Source organism: Athene cunicularia, assembly GCF_003259725.1.
Source record: "Athene cunicularia isolate RWA chromosome 19 unlocalized genomic scaffold, athCun1 chr19_part1, whole genome shotgun sequence".
Lineage (NCBI taxonomy): Eukaryota > Metazoa > Chordata > Aves > Strigiformes > Strigidae > Athene > Athene cunicularia.
This window is the reverse complement of record NW_020799124.1, coordinates 12,142,930-12,159,385: the sequence shown is the minus strand read 5'-3', so window position 1 is coordinate 12,159,385 and position 16,456 is coordinate 12,142,930. Positions and strand designations below refer to the sequence as shown.

General features: G+C 57.4%; 1 protein-coding gene across 1 annotated transcript in view; it reads right to left on the bottom strand.

The window, feature by feature from the left end:
- The window catches only part of HIP1 (huntingtin interacting protein 1), a 26,536-nt gene extending 12,481 nt beyond the window's left edge, over positions 1 to 14,055 (bottom strand). Inside the window, exons 1-10 of the mRNA XM_026861876.1 lie at positions 14,035 to 14,055; positions 12,698 to 12,739; positions 8,218 to 8,281; positions 7,513 to 7,655; positions 7,012 to 7,068; positions 6,471 to 6,551; positions 3,981 to 4,057; positions 3,655 to 3,716; positions 2,129 to 2,269; positions 1,545 to 1,602 (exon numbers count right to left, since the gene is read on the bottom strand). Of these exons, the coding sequence (XP_026717677.1) occupies positions 1,545 to 1,602; positions 2,129 to 2,269; positions 3,655 to 3,716; positions 3,981 to 4,057; positions 6,471 to 6,551; positions 7,012 to 7,068; positions 7,513 to 7,655; positions 8,218 to 8,281; positions 12,698 to 12,739; positions 14,035 to 14,055 (746 nt within the window). The remainder of the gene's footprint in view (positions 1 to 1,544; positions 1,603 to 2,128; positions 2,270 to 3,654; positions 3,717 to 3,980; positions 4,058 to 6,470; positions 6,552 to 7,011; positions 7,069 to 7,512; positions 7,656 to 8,217; positions 8,282 to 12,697; positions 12,740 to 14,034) is intronic.
- Between the last annotated feature and the right edge of the window lie 2,401 nt (positions 14,056 to 16,456).

Here is a 16,456-nt window from a genome sequence, read left to right as displayed (position 1 = left end):
TCCCTCCCTCCCTCCCTTCCTCCTTCCCTCCCTTCCTCCCTGTGCTGGTACTGGGCGTTGCCCCAACCCCTGTGCAGGACCTTGCACTTGGCCTGGCTGAACTCCACAAGGTTCACATGTCTCCCTCCTCCAGACTGTCCAGGTCCCTCTGGATGCCATCCCTTCCCTCCAGTGTATGAGTGCACTGCCCAGCTCAGTGTCACTTGCATTTCTCAGGGTAGTTCCGTTTCTTCCCCAGAACTTTTGGAAATAAGTATGTTCACTCCCACTGCATATCACCCTGCAGCAGCTCATGGCCTCTCATGAACTCAGTGCCCACATATACAACATACAGCAGCATCCCCACCCCTTGTTGTCTTTTTCATGAAGACCCTCTTCCATTCCACTTGTCATTTCCCTGCTGTGCCAAGCACTGGGTCAGTCCCTCTGCTGCCTCCCTCCCTTCTCCCTGGAGCCTTTTTTATCAACCAGCACCGTAACACTTCTCAGCCCTGGGGCACTGGCAATACTCCAGCAGCATCACAGCCACCCTCACGTCCAAGGTCTCAGGGAACTGGGTGACCATGACTTGGTTCTGGCTCTCTCCTCCTACACCTGTTATCTGCTGTTTTCTTTGGGATAGACACAAGTGCCATGAGCTTTAACCTTTCATTTTCTGTGTCCCCTCAGGGATGGATTTTCCCACCCGAAAGCCACCTCTGCTCCACTGCACCACCAAATAGCATTCCTGGCACCCAGGCTCTCTGCAAGGCTCTTCATGGACCACTCCTCAGCTTTGCAACACCCAAAGGTTTCATCCTTGGCTGTCCCTTTTAACAAGCTCCCTCGGGTTTGTGCAAATGGCATTTTTGTTTAAATTCAACAAAATTGGGGGGAAAAAAAAAGTCTCCTTTCCCTGACCCACACTCCCAGTGCCAGGACTGTGAGTCCCCACCAGGGCTTGTGTAGCCCCTCCCTCCTGCAGCAGCACTTCAAACCACCTCCGTGTGCTGTTTGCATTCTCCTACCAACACATCCATCTCCTGATGGAGGCGATGGACCCACTGCAAGCAGAGAACACTGCTGAGGGTGCTGAGCACCCTGCACACTCAACACCCATCCTGAAGCATCCCTGGGGTGTTCCCACTGGCAACCCCCCACGCTCGGCTTCTCAGCCTGTGCCCAGCCTTTCATCTCAGCATGTCGACTGCAAATTGCATTTAAATCTGCAATTAAAGGGTTTGAAGGGTTTAAATCGTTGGATGCACTGTCAGTGGTTGAACGCCTTGTTAGAATTAATAACGCTGTTATTGGATAATTCAATAGCTGTAGATTAGCCAAGTGGAGCGGCTGTCCTGGAGGAAGCTCCAGGGAGAGCCAAGAGGTAGAAGCAGGCTGGATTTCAGAGCCCCAAGCAAGACTGACTCCTGCACTTCATCTCTATCACTTGGCTGCTAAGCCCCAACACAGAGGCTCCAGCACCCCTCTGCACTCCCTCCACCCTGGGAGCACCCCCAGAGCATCAGTGGCAGGACTGAGCCAGCACTCCAGGTCTGGGAACTTACTTTCTGAACTGCTCCAGGAAGCGATCCCGGTGGCCCTGCAGCGTGTCTGCTGGCAGACCTGAAAGAAGGAGCAAGTAGGAAGGTCAAAGGACATCTCTGTGCTGGAAGGGAGCACAGAGCAGGGGACAACCCAGTGGCACACTCAGGTGGGGATGGGTCTTTCCCAGAGGTGACCACCCTCCTCCCAGGGTCTGAATGTTCCAGGCTCAGCATCCTGCTGCAGGAAAGGCAGTCATCTCCGCCCAGACACCCCCAGGGCAGGGAAAGGCAGCAAGCTGGTGTTCAGGCAGCTGCCATCACAATTCAGTCCTGAGGGATGCGGAGCTGGGGAGCTCCTGGTTGGCACCATCCCCGTGGCCGAGGGGTGTTTGGCAAGGCAGGCTCCTGGGACAGCTCAGGCCCTCAGCGCTTGCACCTCCTTGTCCCTTGCCCTGGTGACTCCTTTCAACCCCCAAAAAGGCTGGGAAGAAGGTGGGAGGTGAACAGCCCAGCCTGAGCAGGGTGGTGACCCCCTGTGTCCCTGTCTGTGTCCCCACCCTGCCCGAATGTCATGGATTGAACTCAGTGGCACTGGGGACACTCACAGGAGTGGAGCTTGAAGAGCAACTTGACAGTGTAGTCGTAGAGGTGGCTGCAGTCCAGGATCACCTGGATGAGCGGGGCCAGGCGGCACTGCCCCGCGGCCGTCACTGACACTGAGCGTGACATGTCCAGGGAACTGAACACTGTGGGAAGGAGCGTGGGATTAGGCTCTGGCAGCACCAGTGGGTGCCACGCCACATCAGTCACATCCACAAACATCACCCAGAGCAAGAGACCTTCACCTGGAGCAAGAGCCCTGCTGGCCCTTGGGGGACCAGCCCACCACCCTGCAGGCTCAGCAGGAGGGGAAATTCCCATGCAGGACTCCCACGCAGGCCTGGGAACAAACACCTCAGCCTGGCACCGTGGGCTGGAGGTGCAGAGCTCCTGGCCCCCAAGAACAGGCAGCCTTGTGCTCTGCCCTTCACTGCCATCCCAGTGGCATTCGGGTACACTGTGCAGGCCGGCAGGGAGATGCTCCACAACCAGCCAGGAGCAGCGGGCAGCACCTCATGTCCCCAACCCTCTGTCCATGTCACATTGAACTGCATCTCGTGCCAGGGTTGCAGGATGCACCCCACAACATGAAGGTGTTTCTGCCAGGGCTGGGGCCAGCCTGGGGTGGGGGATGCTGAGCTGCTGGTGATGTGTCCAGTGACCATTTTCACGGTCCAGCCTTGTGGGTCTGCCACAAACTGTGGGCTGCTCGCCCTCAAAGGCCGCTGGCACAGCAGGCAGACTGGCAGGGCAGCTGGAGAAGACGGCAGCTTCACCTCCCTCCATCCAGCAACACCCCTCTGATGGGCAGAGCAGCAAGAGCTCCCCGGAGCACTTCAGGGACGTGGCTTTGCTGCATGGATGAGCTCCCAGGCACTGTCCCAGTCCCAGCACATGGCCATGAGACAAGGGTGCTGCTCCAGTTCCACTGACACACAGCTCTGTCCCACCAGCACACATGCCTGGTGCATGCAGCACATGAAGGCTTGCCCCAGAATTGCTTCAATTTACCCCAAACTGATCTTGCTTAAGTGTACAGAGGTGCATGGCAGTCCTGAGGGTTCAGATTGGCTTGTTTTTTACCCCTCTGCTTGCTTGCACAGTGGGGCAGCAGGAAGGCAGGGTGCCCTCATGCCTCCCTCAGCTCCAGCACTGCCAAACACCCACTGCAGCTTGCGTTCACTGCTAATAAAAACCAAAACCTGTCGCAAGGCCATGAGTAAGACAAGAAGAAATTCAGCCTGGGGAGGCTGCCACAGTGGGAGAGCCCAAAGTCTGGGTGGTGGAAGTGATGCACACAGGGGGGAGTGGGATGGAGTGATGTGGCCAGCCCCACAGCACTGCCAGAGGGCTGCCATGAGGCAGCACGACACACAGGGACTTCATCTAATAATAACTCGGGTGCAATGCTCAGAAAAGAGATGAGCTGCAATGCCCTCAGACAGCATCCTTCCCAGAGCCTCCCCCCAGCGCAGCTCAGCCCCTGCAGACCCTCCACCCCACGCTCTGGCAGGGCACCATGGGGGCTTACCTGTCTGGAAGAGGTTCAGCTCACACTCCAGGTAGTCAAACATCTCCACTGTCAGCTGAAAACTAGGAAAAAAGGATGAGGATGATTGGGGATCATCCCTGCAGCCACCCATGGGCCTCAACTTGTGCCAGGTGCCACCCCAGAGGGATGAGCGAGTGATCCGGCATGGACGCACCAGCCCTGCCCAGGGGCTCTGCCACCCCCAGCACCCGTGGCAGGGGGAGGGGGAAGGTCCCGTCCCTGGCTTGGTCACGCTGCCAGTGGGGTTGGGTACCCTGCCTGCACCCGCCCCCCTCCCTCACCTCCTGCCCCTGCCCTGCGCTCACAAATTATTGACGTCGTTCTCCCCTGCTTCATCAAGCTGCCGGTCGGACATCTGGAGATTGCCAGGGAAGCGGGGATTCTGCGTGGGGAAACAGGAGTTGGGAAAGTGTTTCTGAGGATCTCCTGCTCTGGCCACCGCTCTGTGAGCACCATGGTTGCCAAACTGGCTGGCAGCCTCAGTGCAAGAGACCAGGCGAACTCTTCTGAGCTGCTGAAGGCAAACACGAGGACGGCTGAGCCCCGGGTGATGGCAGCATCTCCATGGTGCCTGTATTCTCCCCAGCAAGAATAGTCATTTCCTCCTGGGCTTAGAAACCTGCCAAGCTGGGAGGAGACAGGGTTCCAGCTCATGCACAGCATCACTGAGAGCTGGAGGGGAAGGAGGCAGTATCTGCTCTGAGGGGCAAAGCCTCTTCATGCTGCCCAGGAGTTTCAGGGAAGGTCACACAGCTCCAGACGAAATTGGGGTGATGGGTACAGCCTGGCTTCAGAAAACACCTCTTCCCAGCAGAGCTCAGAAAGGAAGGAAACACTGTTGGTACCAAACCTGCTGTAGCTGGTTACTGTAAGGATGAGGACACTTGGAAGCCACACAGGGATGCGCTTGTGTACAAGCCCACCATGACTTTCCATCCTGCTCTTGGCAGCATGCTGTTAACACCACAAGCATATTTTACTTTATTCTACATGAAAGCATCTGCTTAATAAGCTCCATTGATGTGAGGGAAGGTTTAGACTAGATATTAGGAAGTATTTCTTTGCAGAAGGGGCTGTTGGGCGTTGGAATGGGCTGCCCAGGGCAGGGGGGGAGTCCCCGGGATCCCTGGAGGGGTTGAAGAGTCGGGCTGAGCCAGCGCTGAGGGATCTGGGGGAGTTGGGAACGGTCAGGGTGAGGGTCATGGTTGGACTGGAGGAGCTTCAAGGGCTTTTCCAACCGAGATGATTCTGTGATTCTGTGAACATGGCTTCCTGGGGCACAACAGGGCATGTCACATCCCTGACTAAAAACACTCCCCATCACCCCTGGCAGCTAACATGGCATGTGTGGAGCTGACTCAGAGCCAGTGCATCCTCTCTGAACACCAACCCAAAGAAGGGACCTGCATGGCAGCATTGCTTCAGAGGCTGAAAACAAGATCCTGATAATTGGGGAAAAAACCCATCTGGGATGGTCCCCTGGGATGCTCCCATGTCCAGGAACACCCACAGCCCAAGACCCCAAAGGGGAGAGAGAAAAAATTGATTTTGGTGACCAGCACGGATTATTTCAAGCTGAGGACAGCGCTGGGTGGACAGGATGGGACATTGTGCTGGCTCCATCTGGGACCGATCCCACAGCACCTGTGCATAGTGGCATTTACCAAGCAGGGCAGGCGATGGAGACAGAAGCCCTGGGAGCACCGAGGCTGCTGGGGACAGATGTTTGTTCTGTGCTACCTCATCCTGTTTTCCTGGTTTGTCTAATAAATCTGAGGTGAGATTTTTGGTCTGCAATGAACTGGGTGCTCATAAAGAAATCTTAAACCTGCAACTCTGCTGAAGTTCTGATGAGAATAACTAAGTTGTGCATGCTCCGAGGTGCTCAGATTAAGTTAATCATTATTTCTCCATCATTCTTGAGTTTCCAGGCTGACTTGTTGCTCCCACTTCACCCTCTCTGCCCATATAAAAACCTTATTTTAGAAAGCACTATGAGGTCCCAAGCAAAGGGAGCTTTCTGTACGCATCTATTTAATTTCTCCCTTGCAGACTGTGGTGAATAACCAACCTTTCATGCTCGCACACCAGCCAGGGCAGGTGGTGCTGCTCATTCTCCTCCATGCACCAACAGGGACATCCCACCAGCCAAAATCCCCGCATCCCTCCCCGCATTTGTGGTGATGCAGGAAAGCCAGGCTCCACCTCAGGTTTTTCCAGGGGATTTACACCTCATCGCTGGCCCCTGCCCTGCCTGCACTGCCTCCTGCCTGGCCCTGCTGCCTAGGTTTGCTTTAGCTCTTGCAGATCTTGCCAGGGCAACACTGGGGATGGGCAGGTACTGCTCCTACAGGGCGGCACAGCCTGTCATGACCCCCACAAGCCGTCCCCACTCTAGAACCCCATGGCCTCTTCCACCTCTGCCTATCTAGGATACCTGGGAGGGGATATGCAGCCCAAAGCTGGGCATCTCTTACTGCTTCTTGTAGCCCCCCAGCTCCCAGTCCAGTCCAGGTGCCTCCAAGGAGCCCTGATCCACCAGGAAACCATCCATCCCCAAGGCACTGGCCCTTGGGCCACTTTTTATCCAGGCTAAGGATGAACCCTGGCAGCCTGGGACGTTTCATGGAGGCAGCAGGATGGCCATGACAGAGGAGAGGACCCTCTGGGGTGACAGCACCAGGACAGCTCTGCAAGCCCCTGTTCGGTCCTGTAACATTGCCACCACTTTCACCTCAGCACTGCATCACCCTCCCCTGCTGTGGCTGTGGGGATGGGGGTGGGATGATGCTCACCTTGGTGTGAAACTCCATCTTGGTTCTCAGCAGTTTGAGGTAGATGCTGCAGAGCTGTCCGTAGCCCTCGCTGAGGTGGCCCTGGGGACACCAAAAAGCTGTTGAGATCTGGAGCAGGATGTGAAAAAGCCTTCTTCCCTTGCAGGATGAGTGTCCCCTCCCTTATCTCCCCCCAAAACACAGCTGAAACCCCCCTTGCCAACACATGGGCTGCAGGCTGTCTTGCAGCAGCTGAAAGCTGACCTTCTCGTCATCTTCTCTGCAGATTTTGGTGCCATGTTTGATCACCAGAGCTGAGTTTTACCAGGTTTTGCCATAAAATAGGAAGAAAGCATTTGATTTTGGTGGAATGGGGTACTGAATACAGATGGCAAACCCAGCCTGGGGAGGTCACAGCAGCCACAGTCCTTGGAGCCTGGCTCCTCCTGGGTGCAACCACCGTCCAAGCCAACACCACCCCCAGCCTGGCTGGGGTGCTGGGCGCTGCCGAGGGACCCCTGGGCTGTCTCCACTGCAGTGGCTGGCAGGATCAGCCACTTACCCACATCCTGCTCATGTCGCTCAGCTCATTCTTGTATCTCACGGAGTCCTTCAGGACCTGGAGGAATGAGGATGAAAGTAAGCAGGCAGTGTGGGCAGCAGGCAGAGCCCTGGGGCCAGGTGTGCCACACTTGAAGCCAGCAACTGGGGTAAAGAATGGGAGGTCTTGATGCGTTCCCAACCCTGGTGTCACTACTGCCAGCTCCAGGGTGCCTCAGTTTCCCCATCTGCACATGGGGCAGGAGGATCCTTGCTGATGGCTCCCACACCAGTGGTGACACCCCGTGCTGAGCCGTTTCCTTCGGCACCAGCGCTGGGGTGGGCCCCTGGGTTTGTAGCACAGGGGTTGGTTTGTGGGCAGAGCAGCACCAGGAAGTCTCTGGCAAAACGAGCAGGTCCCTGAGGGCACTGACCCACCAGCACCTCCCACCGCCCCATGCAGCCCTGCACGGGGAGGGATTTGGTCCCAGGGCAGCTGCCAAGCCCAGCCCGCAGCACTCACGTTTGAGTGGCCGTCCCGGAGGAGTTTGTGGAAGACGTGGCAGAACTTCCAGCAGAGCACAGCATTGCCTGACAGCGGCAGCCGGTTCACCACTGACCAGAAGGTCTGTGCCCCCTTCTCGTGATGCGTGCCCAGGATGCATGGTGGTGGCTGGTCAAGGAAATGCTCCTCTCCCCTCGGGCAGTGATGAAGAGCAGCCACCCTGGGTCACCACGGGGAACCGATGAGCTGCCAAGCCCAGGCACACGCTGTCCCCTCTCCTCCAGCCCACCACTGCTCTGGGAGCACTGTGGCATGCTCGAGGCTGGGGCTGGGCCTCTGCCAAACCCTCCTGGCTGCCCTGCTGGGGATCTACTTTTAGGGGATTAAGCATCCTCGCCTCAGGCAGACAACCTGCTGCGGGCATCTGCCCCTCCTGGAACAGCAGCGCTGGGAGCACCAAGGCTGGGCACCCACTGACCAGCACAGGCTGCAGCAGGAGCAGGGACCCTGTGCCATACCAGAAAAAAACCCCAACAATCATCAAGACAATCCCCCCCAGGGTCCCATCCAGCCACTCTCAGCACCCCGGCAGTCAGCTTGTGGTGCTGGCCCAGCTGCGCCAGCACCTCTCCCCACGTGTCCCCTCACCGCTGCCCCTTTTCCGGGCAGCCCCGGCCCCGCTCCCACGCTCACTTGTCCCACGGCCAGCTTTGGGAAGGATATTTCTGGCATGTTTCTCCTTGACAGCCACTTCCTGTGCATTAATAGCCTTATTGATGCTGACAGTCTGCAAAAGAGAAGCGGTGGAGGGGGGGTGAGAAGGGAAGGGTTCAGACTTCCCCCTGGTCCCCCCTCACCCGCTGAGACCCCCCAGCTTTGCCGGCACCTGTCAGTGGCTGGCTCCCATCCAGGTCCCTGGCCCCTGCTCGTGCCAGCTGGATGCTGCCGTTGCCGGATGCCTTTCTGGGATGTGGTTGGCATCCGCCAGGTTCAGCTGCTGCCAGGACTCATTTACCCAGCATAATAACGATGCAATTAAAGCAGCAACCACAAAGGACACTCTCCTGCCCTCAGGGTGGTGGGACGGGGCAGAGGGAAGGCAATTACCTCCCCTGTCCTTGGATCACAGGCAGCAGCCTCCAGCTCCTACTCCACTTGTGGGGGGGCTGAGCAGCGAGGGTGTTTTGGGGGCACGGGGAATCCAGCAGTGGGATGGCGAGACCACTGCATGCTGCAGAGCAGGACCAGGGCTGCCCACGCTGTCTGGCATCAAAGGACAGGAACCTAGCTGGGGGGTTAGAAGAGCAGGAGAAAACCTGCTGCCCCCAGTCCAAGCAGCTGTCCTGGCTGGTACCTGCTGCCACCTCCCCATCCCACCACCGACAGGCACATCCAGACACAGCACATCCATCCCCACTGCCCGCAGCTCTGCGGACCCTGCACAGGCAACGCTGCAGGCAGCCTCTCCCCAGCACAACCCTGCCCACAAGCTGCCCTTTTGCTCTCTGCCAGGAAGGGCAAAACTTGCAGTGCGGATGTCAGAAGCCCATGCTGAGGAGCCTGGGCACAGCCAGCACCCCATTTAGCCTCCAGAGAGGCAGCAGCAGCCTGGAAATGTTTGCTGGGCAGGACTTTTAACCCTACCCCATTTCTGCCCCTCGGAGAGCTCTGTCAGCAGCAGGCAGACGCTGTGGCTGATCCTAAGCGGGAGCACAGCGATGCCAGCACAGGGCCACCCTCTCCCCAAGCTCCTGCATTGCTGGCAGCAGCACTGAGCACTTGCCCAGCACCTGCTCCATGAAGATCCTGCTGCTGAGGGAAGAAACCGTCTGGCTCAGGACTGCCACAAGTAGCTAATTACTGATATAAACCAATTAAAGCAGTGGGATTAATCCCAGCGCCTTCCTCACTGCCACACTTCTTGCACCCCCTCTTGCTCACCCTCTCCGAGGTGGCCCCACTACAGCTTCATCAGGACCAACCCCAGTGACTCTGTGCTGAGCAGGGCTGGGGGAGCCCATGGGCACCAGCCACAGGCACCCCACGTACAACTGAGCACGGCCCCAACCCCGCAGCATTGAGCCCAACTCACCTCCCCAGAAAGTCCCTCAATCACCAAAACATCCACCAGCCAGAGCAGGGACAAAGTGCTGAAGGGCTGAGACAGCTGATCCCACACACCACTGCCAACTGCACCCCCATCCCAGGACTGAGCACCCCTTAGCTGAAACACAGGGCCTGGATCCTGATGTCCCAGTATGAACCAGTCCTGCTGTGGGGATGCCGCTGCTCACTCCAGCTGCACTGTCAGCTCTGGAGCAGAGCCGGTCCATGCAGCCCCGTGGTGTTTGCTGTCCTATCCTTATGGTGCTGGTTCTGCTGGGGACCACGGCGGGTCTCCAGCCGTGCTGAGCTGCTCACAGCCCTCACCACCAGGTCCCTGTTTACTGGTGACCATAGAGGTCATCAGTCAGATGGCAGGAGGCTCATTTCAGGGTGGCAGGGGACCTGGATCGCCAGCTGCATGGTATGAGTATCCCGTTCCAGTGGCAGACTGGACACGGACCAGAACCTGCATCTTAGCTTGGTTTTAAGAAGAGCTGAAAGAAACTCTGGCGGTGCAGAAACCTGACCCCATCAGATATCCCTTCTCGAGGGACTGGATGGAGGCAAGCAGGTTCTCAATGCCAGAGGACTAAGCCCGGCTGCAGCCCCTTGTCCTTTATGAAAACCATAAAATGAAATTCAGCATTAGAAAAATCCCCACAAAATCCTCAGGAAGGCGCCTCTCTGCCAGTGGTGGCAGCCTGGAGCATGATGCCCACCTCCCAAGAGCCCTCAGTGACACACGCCATGGATCCAGCTCCAGGTGCAGCTTGTCCTCATCCAAAATCCCAGTCCACAGCCAGGAAGACACAGGCAGGCAGGATAACTGCTATGGAGTGAGCAGTGCCAGGATCAGTGTCTAAACACACATCCCACCTCGAAACAGGACTCCTGGACCACAGGTGCAGAGCTGGAGGTGACAAGTGGAAGATCTGCAGGCAGGATGCAGGCACTGCTCTCCCAAAGCCGGTGGCTTCATCCCAGCACATGTCCACTCCCACTGCCCTTGAAACACCAGAGGGGGGTGGTGTCCAGAGGGAAGCAGTGCCAGGGGTCAGCACATCCCCAGGAAAGCTGGAAATGGAGCTCCCAGTTTAACTGTTCTTTCCTGACAACGTTTCCTGGTAAAGCATGGACACTTTTTTCCAACTGAAGAGGCCTTTGGTGATGCCCCAGAGTGGGGAGACACAGTGTGAGGGTGACAGCGGGCTGGCAGCCCCTGCGTCCGGGCAGTAGCCTCCAGGACCCTCCATCCCCGAGACCCCTGCTCCGTTTGAAGCACATGCAATGTCTGTCTAGATGGCAGAAAGGTTTTCTGAGGAAAATCTGGATCCCATGTTTCCATGCTTGCAGGTGTCACAGGCACCCCACCTCCCCACTGCATCCTCCAGGAGGGCAGGGCAGGGCAGGGCTCCCACCCCGGGAGCCACTCTGAGCAGGCACCGGGCCTTGGGAGTTGCTCAAACCATTGCTCCATCAGCCAGCGGCTCCGGCAGCACCCACACGAGCCAACAGGAGGAGCACAGGGCAGCAGCGAGGGACCAAGGCTGCAAACGTCACCTCCAAGGGACGAGCAGGGTCAGGGAAGGCGACAGTGGCATATGGTCCTGTCCATGAGTCTTGGCTGCAAAGCTGGGTCAAGGAGGAGCAAAATTTAGGACTGCCTTGGAGAAAAGCTCAGACTTCTTTGATGTGGAGGGGGTCTTCAACCCAGACACACAGGCACTGCTTCCCCACACCATCCCGCACCTAGAGCTGATGGTACTGTAATTTTAATTATGGGTTTCTACACCACAAGGGCTGTTTCTAACCTGCCAGGCCACAAGCGTGTCCTCAGCAGTGCCACTGGCTCAGCTCTGGTTTCTTGCCAATGGAGAGATGTCAGCCCCACGTCCCCATACCCACATGGGTGCCCAAAGGGCTCCTCTCCCACTGCTGCCCACCCAGCGCTGGGAGCAGGGCAGGGGACTGCAGCAGGCACGGGGCAGCTGGGCCCTTCCACCAGCCCCACACCCTGCCCTGCTGCCGGGAAAGGAAACCCCAGTGTTTCCTCTTGTGCAACGCCGCTGAGGCAACGAGGCTGGCGGGAAGCTAGAGGAGAGGCCGGTGGGGCCCCATTTGCACCACGAGAGCTGCAAGGGGGTGACACCGCCATGGCAGCCTCCCTCTGGCAGGGCTGCGGGGCTGGGGTGGGGGTCAGACCTCAGCAGAGCAGCACCCGGGGCAGGGCTGGGCCATGGGTGCTCTGCTGAGGCTGGGCGAGCAGCACCAGGAACGCCGTGAGCGAGGTGGGACAAGGAAGGCCCACTGCCACAAGCACGGAAAGGCTCGGGCCCTGTAGGGAAGGAACGGAGTCAGATAATGCAGAGCAGGAACTATTCAAACTGGTATCTCTGCCCGGGAACAGCAGGACCTGCCTGAGGTCTCTCTGCAGCACCCAGGGGGGCCCAGGAACCCGTGCAAGATCTTTTCCTGCGGTTTGATATGGCACCGCAGCCCTGCCCAGGGGAATTTAGCACCATTCCTCCAGGACTTCAGGAATCCTGCTGGCAAGGAGTGCTGCCAGTCCTTGGGGTGAGCTGGACCACATCCCGCGGGACCCCCGTGACTCCTGTCTCTCACCGGAGCTGAGCCCCTGACAGCTCTGCACCAGAGTGTCCCCCACTCCCGACTGTGTCAACTAAAACACAAGGCATGCGACTGCAGGCTCCAGCCAGGGACAGAGGAGCCCAAAAATTCGCAGAGGGACCTGGGACAGAGTGACAGAGGCTTTCTGAGTACTGAGGAACATTTCTCTCTTTCACATGCACATATGCACACCCTCACCCCCTGCCAGATCTCCCCAAACTACACTCTCAGTCTTCTCTGAATTGCAAATCTCCTGCTCTGTGAAGAGCCAAACTCTGCTCAGGACCTGCATGGCGCCTTCCCGCTTCTCCTTTCATTTCCAAAAGGAAATGAGTGTTGATTAAAGAATCCAGAGCTATTGCAAATTATTTGGAGAAATTGAGTAAGTCTCAGTGCAAATCCTCTTAGTAATGCTCTCTCATTTCTCCTTAATTCCTTTCTATAAATGGAGAGCCGGGACGGAGCATACCTCTGGAAAACTGCTCGAAACGAAGCCCTGCAGACGCAGGGGCTCCAGGGGAAGCAGACCTTACTACAGCAAGCCTGGAAAAAAAAATCCATGAGCTTAATTAAAATGCAAATCCCAGTCTAGCAGCGCTTCACTCCAGCCCTGGAGGTGTGCAGGACACAGGGGTGAGGGCAAGCTTTTCAGAGGGCACACTTGAAACATCACTCACCAACAGTAACTAAAAGCAAATCAGAGCCTTTCAGGGCTCAGGAAAGGTTTTTCTCTGGCAAAATCCCAAAGCCAAGACAACTGGGTAACACCAGAGGTGCTCAGCACCCCACTGGGGACCAGCAAAAGCTCCCTGGGAGAGCCAGTGTGGCCGTGTGCCCCCTCTGTGGGGCTGCCCAGTGCCTGTGGCCTTGGACAGCAGCGGCAGGAGCAGGGAACAAGCCAGACTTTGTGCCCGCCGGCAGCCAGAGAAGAAGGAAGGCAGAAAGACAGTGCTGGCCGGGCGTGCGGGGCCAGGTGCTGGTGCCTCCTATGTGCACATACGAACTTCTACATAAGAGGATGCTCAGCACAAACCAGTCTTCCTGCTTGGTCCTAAATGCTTCCTTTGAGTATGGAGTGAGAGGAGACATTAGAAATACCCTCTCATCATTTAATCCAGGCTATTTGGCTGCATCTGCTACTGAATCCATGAGTTTAGAAAGTGCTTTTCTCCAGGCCAGCTACATGCCAGAATTGCTCCACAGATGAAGTGTCCTGTCCAGGGCTGTGTGAGCATCTCCCTGAAGGTGCTGCTGTCCTGCTCTCACCGGATGAGAGATAATCCCCAAAATGACACAAGTCTCAGATTTCCCCTTGCTTGGGCCATAAACCAAGACATTTTCCCCAAAGCAATGTTGGCCTCCAGCGTGAGACCCCGAAACCTCACTGCTTCCCCCCCAAACCCCCCCCCTCTGCTGGGGTTTGCTCCCAGCAGTGGTGGCTCAGCTGTCCCTCTCTAGGAGAAGATGCTGGCACCACCAGATCTGATGCCAGCAAGAGGACCAAGGTGTCCAGAGACAGCCCTGAATCCCAAGGGACATCACCACGGGGGCCTCAGGGTGGGGTTTGGGGACACCTTGCCCCACACCCTGCCCAGCTGCCCCCCCACCGCCCCGCAGCACACAGGACACCCCAAACCAGAGTCAGCAGGGAGACAGCCACGGGCTCTGCGAGCCACGCTGGAAGCTGACAGCATCGTCACAACACTTTTCTTGGTACACCTGCCCTGGCATCGCCACTCCTGTGTCTGCTCTCCCAAGTTTGGGAGGATGATGACTTCATATCAATGTCCAGCTTGGTCTACCCACAGCCAGCACTCTCCGGCACATGGCGAAGCTCAATGTGAGCCTTATGGAGGAGCTATTCCAGCATGGGCAGCGCTTCCAGGGGAGAAACCACCTGGGCCAGGCCAGGGAGGGGTGAGGTGATGTTCAGAGGTCTCCACACCACAAGAGCTGCTGTCTGACTCCCACCAAAGCCTTTGCCTCATGAGCTGTAGCACCATTATCATGGTAGAAAAATTAAAATAAGCTGAAGGATACATGTTCTGGGTGTATCTGAACAGACCACCCCACTAGCTCCCAGCTCCTCTCAAGGGCAGCAGGGTGGCATCAAAGCAGAGGTCGGGATTCCCAGTGACGCACCCATGAGCTGCACGTGCAAGGACTTAACCCATCACTCCTCCTGGCTTTTCCAGAGCCTCCAGCAAAAATATTGAGTTCAACACCATCACCAGAGCTGGGGCAGGACAAGACAGCACAATTTGATCACTTCTCCACCTTCGAGGCAAGCAAAGGGAAAGAACAAGGACAACCACCCAGCTGACTTGTGGTGGGTCCCAAGGACTCAAGTGAGACACCTGATGCCAGGAGGGGAGAGCTGGGCTGGTCACCAGAGCCTGGAAGGGTTTGCCTCCACCAACACTTGCTATGTTGAACACATCACTGTCCACCATCAGGGGACCAGCACCCAAAGAGCTGGGCCACTGGATTTCTCCAATGCCATAAATACTTTATGCAGATAATTACCTGGAAATGGATTTTTTAAACCCAGTTTAAGGAATGCAGACTTTTCCCATACACAGATAAACCTCTGATGAAAAAAAAAAAAAGGACAGTGAGAAAACTGATTTTGGGAAGAAGAGCTGGCAAAAAGGGAGGCTACAGAAGCCAAATCTCACCAATGACCATGGGGGAAGTTGACACTGTAAAACTCGGATCCCTTTGAAGCCTCCAGCTGAAATAACAGTCAAAAGAGAAGTCAACCGAGGCTGCAGAAGAGCTTGGGGAGTACTTTGGTCACCTGCAGCGCCACAAAGGGCCAGCACAGGCCCTGGCACCCGTTAATGGGCACTTCTGACCCACCGCAAGCAGAGACCCCTCAGCACAACCAGACCCCATCGCGGGGGGGTGGAACTGAGGAGATGTGGAAAACCAGAAGGCTCCCCAGGAGCCCTGCACCCCTCCACAGCTGCTCCCCCCCAAAAAATCACTCATTACTCTTCTCACTTAATTACTGATATGGGCACTCCATCCCTTATGCCCCGTGCTGCCCAGCTGGCTCGGCCATGGCTAAAGCCTTTCCCACAAGCTGCTCCCTTAGCCAGGCTTTTAATTTTAAGTGGGGATTTTATGGGAAGATAATCTCTTCCAGCAGCGGTGATCTCTATCGGGGGAGGAGGATGGCTGTGTATTCCAGGGTTGAGGGCTCAGGAAGGTCCTCCACCACCCTCAAATATTCCTGAAACATTCCCAATGGTCCCAACCGGAGTCTTCTGCTTCCCAGCAAATGTAAATATTTGGCCATATTTTGGAACGGGAGGAAATAAAAGAGTGAGGCTGGAGGATGCGAGGAGCAGACGCCGGGAGCTCGTCTCCAAATGCACATGTTGGTGACCAGTTGCCATCCCAGGAGCCACCTTCCTTGGGAAGTTTCCCCCCGGCAGCAGCACCCGGAGCTGTATTGCCCTAGCGCGGTGCTCCCGGATTCAGCGGAGCTGGGATGCTCTGGGGCTGCGCAGCCCGGCGGTGCCAAGGTATCCTTGGTGCCAATCCTTCCTCCAACGCCTCCCGCCGAGCAGCAGCTCCCGCCGGCAGGACGGGGCGTCCCTCGCCCGTTGCCCCTCCGGGAGCTCTGGATCCTGCAACGGAGCCAAGAACGGAGCCCGGCCCGCACGGGCTCCCCGCTGCCCCCGAGGGACCTTCCCCGTCCCCAGCCCGGCGCTGCCGGAGCACCGTGAAAAGCGAAATCCCTCTTCCCAGGTGAGCAGCAGAGAGGGTGGTCGCGCCCCACTACAGCAACAGACACCGAAATCCCAATTTTCCCCCCAAACTTGCTTCCATCCCTGATGCCTGAGTGAGGGGCTGTGACAGCAGCACCACGCATGAGGACACGGGGACGTGGGGACACGGGTGGCACCACCTGAGCCCAGCCGAGCCCAAGACCGGGGGGAAAGGACGTTAAACGGGCGGGTGGGAGCAAACCCCGGCCCGGGCTGCGGCAGCGCGGCGGGGATCAGCTTCAACCGCGAGCAGGAGCCCCCCCGATAACAGAAGGAGGGGGCGCCCGGCTCCCGCTGCCCACCCAAACCCCATCCCCTGCTGCCCCCGGATTTTACACCAGGAGACGCCGAGAGCTGGGGGCTCACAAACTTCCCCGGTAAGGAGTTCGCTCATTCCAGGCAGGAACCTTGGATCCGTGCCCTGCCGAGGGGCTGGGGGGGCATCCCTG